The 12,324-nt window shown below is 44.3% G+C and overlaps 1 protein-coding gene across 1 annotated transcript in view; it reads left to right on the forward strand.

The window, feature by feature from the left end:
- The window catches only part of COL23A1 (collagen type XXIII alpha 1 chain), a 205,498-nt gene that overhangs the window by 136,096 nt on the left and 57,078 nt on the right, over positions 1-12,324 (forward strand). The window contains exon 2 of the mRNA XM_019473849.1: positions 9,270-9,314. Within this exon, the coding sequence (XP_019329394.1) occupies positions 9,270-9,314 (45 nt within the window). The remainder of the gene's footprint in view (positions 1-9,269; positions 9,315-12,324) is intronic.

Here is a 12,324-nt window from a genome sequence, read left to right on the forward strand (position 1 = left end):
CGAACAGCACGATTTTGCATCTGTTGCCACCGTCCTCAGACAAATCCCAGTCTCCGCAAGGTCGCAATAATGTTAATAATAGCCCTTTCCTGTGTGCTGAGTGGCATTTAACAGCATTGCTCACAGTACCTCTCCCAGCGTTGTTCCACTGACGCATTTACTGGGAGAGTGGAGTTCCTGATGGCTGAAACATGTCTCCTCTAAATTACATTGTCAAAAAGATCATTTATCTTGCGTGTGTTGTGACTGCACAAACAGTAAATTGAATAACACGCAGTTGGTAATCGTGTAACGTACTAGTCTGGGCTGCAACGTAGTTCATCTTGCAAAATCCTCTCCCGAAACCATCAGCCGTGGTTGCCTGGCTTCAGAGATAACTGCACATGTTCATGCTTCCAGATCCCGCGTGGTGCTGGGTGAGATGCAGTGTCCTGAAGCCATATGCCCCGTCCCCTGCTCAAAGAGCCCCTTAAATGGCTGTGCCAAGAGAAGGGCGAGAGAGGACTTTATTTTCTTTTTTTTTTTTTTTTTTTTCTTGTGTCAGCAACTGGCTGCTTGCAGATGGTCTGCTTTCTTAGATGGACTTCTTGTTGGATAGTTAAGGGGAGTATGAATTCACACATTAATTTTGTTTGGGGTATTTGGGAGAAAGATCACCTGTGTCCATCTTCCATCGCTTAACTCTGAAGGCAGCGTGGTAGTTTCACTGGATATTTTATATTGGGTAAAATTATTTTGAAACAGCCAACCTTGTTAACATCCGTAGTTTATAGATGTTTATTTGTGTGACACTGCTGTCATTGTGATAAAATGACATGATTAATTTTGGGGGGGTTGTGCAGCCTTTACTTACATTTTTACAAGGCTTCACCAGTGCTAGCTTCTTGCTCGTGGCCTGGTTGGATTACTGGAGACTGCAGGTTTTCTGGAAGCCAAACCAACATAATACCATTAGGTTTTCAAAATCGGTCGTCGTTTGTTTATGCTGAACTCGACCAGGAGCACACAAACACAAAATGGCCGCTGTAGTCGGTTCGGAGCAAAACTTATAATCCCCGATGTTGTATTCTCTGGTTTCCCTTGATCTGCAGCATGTTCTGGGACGCGCGCGTGCCGGTGGTAGCTTGGTGGTACCATCGTGTGGAAGAAAATATTTCTAGCTGTGGCACTTTCTCTCCATATATATCCCACACGGAAGGGATTTTGCTGGTTGGGTTTTGTTTCACTAAGATGTGCTTTTGCTCTGTCTTTTGAAGCGTATGGCATCGTGGAGCCCTGGTCAAGCGTTAATGCAGACAATGGAAATAGAAACAGCTCCAGAAGCTGATTGACTTCATATTTGAAAGGCTATTCCTGATCTTGTCTCTTCATAAAGATGATGTTGCTTGTGGGGCAACGTGTAGAAAACAAGGTAGTTCTTAAAGAGGTGGAGGGAATGCCTTCTGCATGCAGAAAACTTGGGGGGGGAGAGAGAGGATTAAACAGGAGAAAAATGTTTCTTTTGAAGACCGCAGGAGGAAGAATTTAACAGCTTTTTTAAAGATGCTGAAATTGTGACATGTAATAGTGCAGTGTTGGATGAGTTTTGAAACAGGAAAACTTTGATTTTTATGTTAAACTTGATTTGTAACATGGAAGCGAAATCTGTTGGTGATATTAGCGTGATGGTTGTGGGCTTGCTCTTAGGACGGGCTTGGCCCCGTCCCTCGGATGCTTTATGGTTTGCATGTGGCAGCTTGCGCTCTCCTTTTTAGGAAGCTGAGAAATGACAAGGGTGGAAAATCCTGCCAAAATGGGCATTAACCATAGACTACGTCCGCAGATGTGTTCGTGTAAGAATAACATTTAAATACAAAGTACGTGATTGTTTGCTTAAAGTCTCTAATGTGTACGCTTCTCTATAGTTACCGGGATCTTTTTCTGGCTATACGAAAAACCGCATTATTCAGCTGCTCTCAAAGTCTTGACTTGCCGGTTTCTCTTCTCTTGCAGTTTTGGCATATTGAATACTATTGAAAATGACAAAGAATATTTTATTTTTTTTGCTGCGGGATCCTGGGTCTGGAACGGCTAATTCTGATTGTAGATAACACGCATTAGCTTTGAGTACTTCCGTGCTCCAAAAATGTAATTCATCAAAACCCAAGTGCTTTGTGTCAGATCTGAATGTTTCGCGAGAGATTTTGTAATCCAACACGTCAAACTTGTTTAAATGTGAGATTGTAACTGAAAACCAAAGGAAGCAATAAGTGCTTCATTATCTTGCTTACCTTATAGAAGTGTCTTGCAGTTCTTGGAAAAAAGAAAATGTTCTCATTTCTACAAGAAACACACAACTATCTCACTCTGCGGAGGCACTCGCAACGTGTGCGTGTGCTCCTTGCATTTGTAAACAGGCTGGTGTTTCATAGGGGCAAATTTAGTGGCTCGAGTAGAGCAATGCTCATCTCCATCTGCTGCATAACTCCGTGCAACTTGGTCGCTGGTGACTTCTTGCTTCTTCCCGGAGGTGGCTTTGTGTTAGCAATTATCTGAGCAGGAAAAAGCCTAATTTACAAACGCTTTCTGAGAAAGCCAGACCTTGAGGGTATCCATTTGCTCGTCTGTTCCAGGCAGTGATGCTTTAAGTTACCTAGTGCTGAAGGATACTATAAGGGTGATGAATTTCAGACAAATGCTACCGGAGGACTGCAGTGTGAGTTTGGCATCACTTCTGCTCCCCAGCTCTGTCACTACACGATTTTCGAGCTTGTATCCATAGTGGAAAAAGGAGTCCGTGTTCATTTTCCAGATTCATATTGATGAAACAGTGCCTGACTTGCCTAACCAGTAAGTCTCTGAAAGGGAGAGACGCTGACTTGCTTATGTTTTCTTAACCTTTCTAGGTGTTTTGAGCGTGTGGGAGCAGATGGGTACGATGCACAGAGATGGTCACTGTTCTCATAAAGAAATGTGAAACGGAATACGTGTGTGTGTTTGTGCCTAGATGCTTACTTTCTGAAAGACTTTCAAAATTACCATCTCAGTCCAGGACTCGTACTGAAGCAGCTGTCTTGGTGCAGATGTGGGAAACTGAAATCTGCCATGAAAACCTTTCTACCTTGAGTATAGCAGCCCCCGCAGCTGCCGAAATATGCATCCTCTTGTTTTAAAAATAGAGGGGGGGTATACTCCCTACATCTGCTCCTGCCCTGCACTGTGCTGCAGCTGTGCCAGGGTATTATCTGGAAATGGCCTGAGTAAGACCAGCCATAACACGAGGGGAAAAAATCCCATGTTTGATGTAAGTGCAATTGTGGCTTTATTCCAGTCACTTCTTAATTTATATCTCAAATTCAGTTTATCTTCGTGCCCTGGTGACTAAACAAAAGAGCTGTATGCACTTGACTGTTTGAAGAAACTGTCTCTGGGTGTGGGGGGAAAAAAAAGAAAAAAATATTTAAGGGGGGGGAATCCAGAGTACTGAGAGAGCGGCACCATCTCAGTTGTTTTAAATGGAGCATAATCAGCACTTCGAGTGGTTTCAGTACGCATGTATATATCAGTTCACTCTTTGAATGAGCTTGACTTTTTTTTTTTTTACTTTTGCAACAAGCATCCACCCAAGGGAGGAGGGGCCTCCTTTGGCTACAATTAAGAAAACCACTTAAACACCCCAAATTTGCCTCTGATCTTGAAGAGTTGTGCTGCTTTGAGCTAATATACCTTGTGCGTGGGTTCCATCGATGCTGGTGAATGTTAGATTTGGGACTTGGATTTGCTCTGCCCCATCCCGTTGGGAGGGTTTAAGACTGTGCCCCATCCCATCCTCCCACTGGATATCCCTCATTTTAGCTCAGCTGTAGGTGAAGGAGAGTTTGTGGCTGTAAACCTTTAGTGCTGAGGTCCTGAGGTGCTTTAGCCAAAACATACCTTAAATGTTGCCCCTTTATTAGTCCAATAATAACAGCAATTTTCCAGTTTGGTTCCTGGAGCAGGAGTTTTCCTCCCCAAGGTTGAGCGCAGCTCCCCGACACGTTGCAAGGAGAATGCTTGTGTGCGTCCTCGCTCAGAAAGGCTTGCATGGAGGTATAAGAAGGAAAACAATTTGTTGTTTGTTCTGCATCTTGAAAGCAATTGGATCACATACTGAACTGCAAGGAGCTTTCCTCAGCTAGCAACCAGAGGTTGCTTTCTGGGTGGCTTTTCTACTAACATAAAACGTAGCCCAGGATTTCAGAGAGCTTTTGGGGCGCTTGGGCCAAATTTGAAATTAATCTAGATATTATTTTTTTGTTTTATTCAGAAACCTTCTGTAGCCTGTAGGTGCTGCATGTTTCCAGTCTGCGTCTGGTATTTGCTTTGAATCTTTGGGTCCGTTGGAATCCAAAGCCAAAAAGGTTCATGCAAAGTGTTGTGACCCAAAACTGTTCGATCTTAGATCTGTGGTCTCAGAGCCCGCAGCCCAACTTGAATACCTGATGACTATCAGCTGAGCAAGCATCGCAGAATCTGCCTTCTGCTCATGAACCATAAACCTTTTCCCCAGGGAACACGAAAGTAAATTGGGCTTCGTGCAGGAACAGCCAGCTAGACCGGGGCCACGGTTTCCTCGTGCTCAGTACCAGACCCTGCGGTACGCTGCTGCAAAGTTCTTCCTTCCTTCCTTCCTTCTAAGTAAAGCGAAGTTCTTCCTTCCTTCCTTCCTTCCTTCTAAGTAAAGCCATATGAAAAGAAAAAAAAAAAAAAGGTACTTTTCTGTGAGTGGCTGAACCAACCAATTTGTTCAAGCTATTCTTCTGGTTGACTCATTTTTAACTGAAAAAACACTGATATATCGAAGGCAACTTGAAAAATGCCAAAAGGGAAGAAGGGGAAACAGAATCGAAACCATTTCAAGCTCTCAAAAAAAACAAAAAAAACCCCAAAAAACCCAAAACAAAACAACAAATTATGCGAGTGGGTGGACCCTCCAAAATGGTGTAAAACTTAATCCCGTGTTAGAGCACGATGAGTTAGATATGAGTTCATCTAGAAAATAAAGCCCTTAAAAGTAAGCTCGACAGTTGTAATTAAGAGGTCACAACATCACCAGCTTACTGTCATGCTTGCAAGGGAAAAAAAATCCTCTGATTTATAGATATCCAGTAAGATAGGTCTTCGTTTCATTTGGCCAAGGTTTTTACTTGAATGTTGTTCCCAACTACTTCTTTGTATCAACATATCAAAAAAAAAAAAAAAAGTCCCCGAGGGCCCCAGCAGCACATGGCTTGAAGAAAGAGATGGGCACGGATTTATGGTTGATATGTCTGTGTATATGTTCTCAGTGGAGAAGGGTGATGTGTAGGAGAAGCGTAAGTGGAAAGATAGCATAAGCCTGGTGCCACAAGTTCTTGGGTAAAAATTGCTTCACTGGCTTAACATTTAAAAAGCATCAGCTATCTTGTCACTTCAGTGAGGTTTTGCTGGGCTGGAGCTCTTTTTCTTGCTGGCATTTTAAACTCACCTTATTCTTGATGAACATCGATTTACCTTATTATGCCCAACAGTACGGCAGGCAGCAATTTGCCCACGAAGCTGAAGGGACAGGAGGCAGCGTTATAGCCTCCCACGCCTGGGAACGTGGGTCAAGCACCAGATTTGATTTAATTACGAGGAGTGAAAAGACGTTAAGCACGTGTAGTGCCATAGACCTGTTTTCCTGGTATTGATGGATTACGGAGTTCATTGAGCAGCTCGATTTGCAGTGGGTAAATTAGTTCAGACGGGGGTAACTTACTGCACTGTGAACAAGTACGTGGTTTTGGCTCTTAATGATATTTTACATGAACTATAAAGTGATGTTGACTTTTAATATTTCATTTACTCACCCACAGTAGATGACGTAAGTGGCTGCTACCCAGCAGAACAGCTAAGTCAATTGAGACTGTGTACTCTGAACTTCTTACCTTGTTTCTGAGTAGCTATTCTTTAGATGCACCCATCAGTTCTTCCTCATAATGCTTCCAAATAGCAATATATTTCATTCTCTTCCTTTGTCTTTGCGTTACTAAATCTATTATCTCACTGCAAAGCTTATGGTGTTGTCAGAAATTGCGTATTATGCCCTGGATTAAGGCTGTTTAGCTTGAACGTGACAAGTTGTTTAAAAATAGACTGTTTTATGCTTTGTATTCATTCTCTTCTCCAAAACCGTCTTTCATAACAATGTAAATAAAGAACTCCCAGAACTGATACAGCGGAGCTGGCACGGTTAGAAGAAAAGGCTCAGCTATTACCCAATTGACATTAATGCAACATAAATCTTAATTATATTGAACACGCATGAAACTGCAAGGTCTTGGGAGATGGAGTCATTAGGTAACAGTTTACAGTGAACGTTTATCTTCAAACAAATTCCCAGGCCTCCCTGATTTCCTTTGTAGTCTCTTAAAGGGGTTGGAAATGAGAGGTGTAATATGGATTCACTTTATGCCCAGCTCTTTTAGCAGTATCCAAAGCTGACCTCCCAGCATAGGTTAGAAATTGCTAAAATAATAATTTCCAATTGTGCAGACCATGGACTTAATCACATCTGCACAGGACAAGGTTGCAGATGGTGTTAATGACTCCTGGGTTACTCCTGCGTGCTGTCCTCTCGCTGCAGGGAGCCGGGAGGTCTCTCTCCTTCTGCTCGCCCACATCTGCATCGCAGGATTGCGGCTCGCTCGCAAGTCTTGCCCAAACTGGGTACTGGGTGTCATGTTCTTCCTTTTAATCCCCACTAAATTTTTTCTCTCCTCAGAGACGTTTCCATATTCAGTTATTGAATGGCAGCAGGATTCTAGATGTTGTTTCCAAAATACTTGTTTTTTTCTTTTGACCAAATTGCTTTCAGATAAAAACAAGTAAAACTGATGAGAATGGATTTTTTTTTTTTCTTTTCTTTTTTCTCTCTCTCTCCACTTTGGTTTATCTCACAGTTGCCACAAGCATGCCATACTTGTAATTCCATGTGCTGCACCCATCTTACAGATTTCCTTGCAGACTGTAGGGAAAGAATCATAAGATCATAGAATGGTTTGGGTTGGAAGGGGCATTTAAAGGTCATCTAGTCCAACCCCCCTGCCGTGGGCAGGGACATCTTCAACTAGAGCAGGTTGCTCAGAGCCCCGTCCAACCTGACCTGGAATGTTTCCAGGGATGGGGCATCTACAACCTCTCTGGGCAACCTGTGCCAGTGTAGGCAATAGCCAATTCTTCCCTTTTGGCGTGAAGTATTAAGAAATCCCTTAAGTTTAAAAAAAAAATACAATAATCAGTATTAAATGTCCTTTTAAACAGAATCTTTGGTTTCTCACAGGTTTCTCACGTTCTCAGTTGAAAGGCTCCAACCTGAGCTTTACGTGGGAGCTCCGTGCATTTGCCCTTCGATATCAGCCCTCCTCTAAATTGCCTAAAAGCATCGCTACCAACTCATTAGTCACTTGTTTAAAAACTCGGTCTCCCTCTCCTACAGCTTCATTAGGACACTTCCTACTCCCCAAGAAACCCTGTGCTTTCTCACCGCTGCTAGCAGAAGAGGTAAAAGCAAAATCACTACTGAGCGAGTCGCTCTAGATTAAATGCATCCAGGAGGAGTCTATCAAAAGACACCGCAGGATTAAGCAAGGCTGGTGTTTAAAGCAGCCCCCCGCACCCCGGGGGAGCGGAGGGGGCATGGGGAGGCTGCAGCCTGCTGAGGAGGTTCAGGCTCTGCCCAGGGGTCAGACTACCACAATTAGCCAAGAGAGTGGTACAGGTAGATTAGCTTTAATCGCTCGGTCACATCTGGTCTCCGAGGTTGGAAAAGGTGCTTCATCAAAGTCATGGTTCCCCTCCAGAGCAGCTTGACTTCAGGCTGGAAGGGAGTAAACGTTCCTCTTGAGTGTAACGTGGTATAATCATCTACCTGATTTCAAGAATTAAGGAGTCTGAAAATACGCCTCCCCCCCGCCTGCCCCCAGAAAATGGTGAGCAAGTCGCCTAGGGAGCTCCGACAGACGTTTTCTACCGAGCCCTTGCGAAGTAGCCCCTATGGTGGCCATCCCCATAGTGAGAGGAGCACGTGGGGCTTGGAGCTCCTGCCGTAGCCCGCCTGCGAGGGCCGGGGTGTCTGCTGGAGATGTGCAGAGGGGCTGGGGAGAGGGAGCGCTGTACAGTTTATCCTAACTTTAAAGAGTAAAAACTCCAGGCCATGGCTGGAGACACAGCTACATGTTTGGGCAGAGAGATGCTTATGCAGAAGGAAATCTTGATAGGAGGGCAGAAGTATTTAATGATCTTTTGTTTATCGTCCTTTTCCCTTAAAGCGGGAAAAAAAAAAAAGCAGCAGAAAGGAGAGGGAGCAGTGTAGTTTCACAGATAAAAAGCGAGGTCTTGCTTTTTGTTGTTAACATTGCTGTCACCCAGCAAATGCTTCTCCGGAGCTGGCTGACCTGCTGCAGAAGGCTACAAAAAGTGACTTTTTGTCCCCATCTGGCAACACGAGTGTTGTGGGAGCGTGGATGCCGCCGGCTCCCGGGCAGGGAAGACTTGCTGCAGCAGAGAGGCTGCAACATGTCAACTAACAGCATGAAGGACACGTCGTTACGGCTTTGTCAGGGAGCTGGGTGCTCGACGTGTGCTGGAGCAGTGTTCTGTATCCGTGTTTATTGTTTAAGTGCCTTTTTTTCTTGATTAATGGTATTTTGTCATTTATGGTATTTTCTTGATTGTTTAGCTATTGCTGCTCAGAAGGGTAAGAATACAAGCAAGTTTTATATCTGAAACCTGAGTCTGAAATTACAAAGGTATGATCAGATCTGGGCTGTGTTAGCAGTCTGCACAAAACCTTTTTCTGACTCAGATAACGATTAGTAGCAAAGGGTTTCTGTTCCTCATTTTAATACTTTAAATATTGTGATTTGCAAGACTGTAACAGCCATTTGCAGCATGCATGGACTGTGCAGGACTGCCAGCTGCTCTGCAAAGTCTTTTGCAGACTTTTGGAGCATTTAAGACCTGATTCCCTCTACTACATGGGCAACACTAATAACTTCAAAACTTGCTTCCCGGCTTGCCTAGGAGCCTGGCCTCCGCTTTTTCACCAAAACGATAAATTTTGTGAAAGAACGTGGTATTTAAGATGTACAGCCTGCTATTTTCTCGGTAGTTGGGAAAGGGGGGAAGACATGAGGCGGTCTGGATCCAAAGGGAAGGACGTGGCGGGTCCCCTCCCAAACTCGCTGCCCGCGGGGCATCGCTAACCCTCTGCTCTCTGCTTTCCGCAGGCCCTCCGGGGAGGCGGGGGAAGCCTGGCCGGCGCGGAGAACCCGGTAAGCATCACCTTTCCCCAGCGACGTCGCTGGGTGTCCCGCGGGTGTCATTGGGCTGGATGGGAACCTTTTGATCATGATGCCGGTCACCTTCATCTAATGGGCTGTGGAACGGGGCTTCCCGCATTCCTGTGTGCTGGATATGAAGGTTTTTATAAAAACCAAACAATAAACTAAAAAAAACCCAAACCAAACAACAACAAAACAAAAAAAACCCAAAACCCTGCAAAATACCAAAAACAAACCAAAAAAACCTCAGAAAAAAACAAACAGAAACCTCAAAACACCCACTTCATCTAATGGGCTGTGGAACGGGGCTTCCCGCATTCCTGTGTGCTGGATATGAAGGTTTTTATAAAAACCAAACAATAAACTAAAAAAAACCCAAACCAAACAACAACAAAACAAAAAAAACCCAAAACCCTGCAAAATACCAAAAACAAACCAAAAAAACCTCAGAAAAAAACAAACAGAAACCTCAAAACACCCACTCTTCCCCCAAACCCTGCAAAATACCAAAAACAAAACAAAAAAAAACTCAGAAAAAAACAAACAAACAGAAACCTCAAAACACCCACTGATGTTGCATATTTTATTAGTCCTTCCATTTCTCCCTTGTAGCATTCAGACCCGTTATTATCCCATCCAACAGTGAAGTGGGACTGTGAATTAGCACAAAAATATAGAAACCCCATAGCTGTGCTAGATGGGAGGTGGGCACTGGCTTGTTCCCTGCATGTGGACGTGTCCGTAGGTTGCCTGTCAGTCCCACGCGTGTGATGGATGGTGTCTGCATTTCAAGGTCGGGGATAACCAAACCTCAGCCACCAGCCCTGGGCACATCCCCTGAGCGCTCAGTGTGCCCTCGGACCGGGTGAAACTGCAGACCGGCCTCGCTGGGAATTTTTATTTCAGCTAACTGTTTAATTATGTACCTCTCTCATTTTGGTATTTGGTGGAGGTTGTTTTTTTTTTCCCCGTCTTGTGAAATGGGAAAGCACCGATCCTGTTTCAGCTGGGGAGAAGTGCTGTTTACATTCTGCTGTTAGGTCTGAAGTGCTGTGGGAGAGTGGAGAGATGCGGTTGGCATTGCTCTTTCTAAGGAAAACAGTCAGACAGGAATGTACCTAGAAAGCCACATGGAGTTTGCAACTGCCTCTGCGTGTCAGAAAGCAGCAGACGAAATTTTACGCTCCTCTGCTCTTAAGTTCTCGAACGTTGAGAGAATGAATGGGGACCAGGTAGATTTTTATTTAGCGAGGAGGCTGTTCTGTGTTGCCTGTTGCTACAGCAAATACACGGCTGGGTTTTCAAAAAGGGCAGCATAACTTACCAATATTTTAAACAAGTTTTTAATTTTGGGGAAAGGAAATCAGGGGGTTTGTGCTGCAGACTGCGGACCAATCTCCATGGACGGCAGGCAGGCATTTCCCTTCTCTCGTCCATTGATGGTGTTTCACGGTGTGTCGTGTTTTCTGAGATATTTTTGCTCCTGAAGCGTCAGGGATTATTCATGGCCAAGGACTGAATACTGCACTCGTGGGGGTGGTGATGGATCCCAGGCAGCTTCATTAAACCCTGTTTTCCTAGCAGTTGGGCTGTAGGAATAGCCACCAGGTAGCTTTGATTCTTTTTTTTATTTGTTGTTTTTTAAATATCACTGTGCTCCTTAAAGCCCTTAGTGGAGTACAGCATTCAACCAAGGGCAGCTGGTGAGGTCAGCCAGTGAATTTGGTTTTTATATGCAGGCATTTATGTAAACATTGTCCAAGGTGTCTCTCTAACCCATACAAAAATTTGGGAGGTAGTGCTGAGCTTGAGCATGCCATTGCCCTTCACTCCCCTTCTCCCTGTTTCACGCAAGAGCTGCTGAAAAGTGACATTTGCCCTCGTGCTGCGGCACGTCCGCAAGTGCCACTTGAGCATCCCTCTGACGAAGCAGAAAGCTGCCAGGGAATCAATGCAGGACCAGCAGGAAAACAAGCACTATATAATAAAAAAAGAAAAAAATTAATCATTAATAGCACCTTATGATCATCTTTGAACTTTTCTGCGCTTGTGGAGGAAAATCGAGGGGAGTGGGATACCGCTGAAGGGAGATCCACAGGGCATGCGATGGCAGTGGATGCTCGAATGGATTTCTTCCTCTGAAGCAGGAGGACAGCAGCAGACACCTCCGTGCACACAACCGCACGCGCACACCCCCTCGATGGGGCGCACCGCTTAAATCCGTTTAATGCAATGCAGCCCCTGCGGATTGCTCCGCTGTATTGCAGACAGAAAAGCGGAGAGCTGGCGTCCCTCTGTATATTGGTTTTGGCCAAGCTGCCAGATGTTTGTTTTCATAGATAGCTTGAATATATATTTCTATATTTGTTTGAGAACCTGACCACACATAAACCCAGGTCCTTGTTCCTTTGCTACAGCTGATAAATGTGAGTAAAACCTTGTTTGCGAAGCATGATAGTGTCCATCCCCAGGGACCCTGCGTGGTTATAGCTTTACAGCCTCCAGACAAATGCTGTTGTACAGCCAGAAGGCTCAGCGCTGGTCTCGGCCCTGCCAAGGGGAACGTTTTTTCTGGCAGTTGTTGAAATGGTCATGTTGGAAAACTTATTCTGATTTACATTGAAACTTTCAATATATATCTCTTAGAAAGAAGCAGAGAAACTCTTAAAAGACCATTCTGTCCCTTTTCAATTGCACCCTCTTGTTGATTTAAACCAAGACTGATTTTTACTTTTTTTTTTCTTTCACTGTGATGGATTCATATAATTAAAAAAAAATTAATTCAACAGCTCTGTTTCTCTAAACTAAGAATTCATCATCCTTGAAAGCATGCCGGGACAATCGCTCTCTACCATAGAAAGACGCCATGCCATAAAAGATTCATTTTGAACTATTTCTAGGAAAAAAATGAACTGTTCAGGCTGTTTGGAAGTGGGGCAACCCTGGCTGCACGTGCTTCAAAAAACACTTGCCAAAATGTGGGGGTGACCCACCATTGCTG

Source organism: Aptenodytes forsteri, unplaced genomic scaffold (assembly GCF_000699145.1).
Source record: "Aptenodytes forsteri isolate BGI_AS27 unplaced genomic scaffold, ASM69914v1 Scaffold54, whole genome shotgun sequence".
Classification (NCBI taxonomy): Eukaryota; Metazoa; Chordata; class Aves; order Sphenisciformes; family Spheniscidae; genus Aptenodytes; species Aptenodytes forsteri.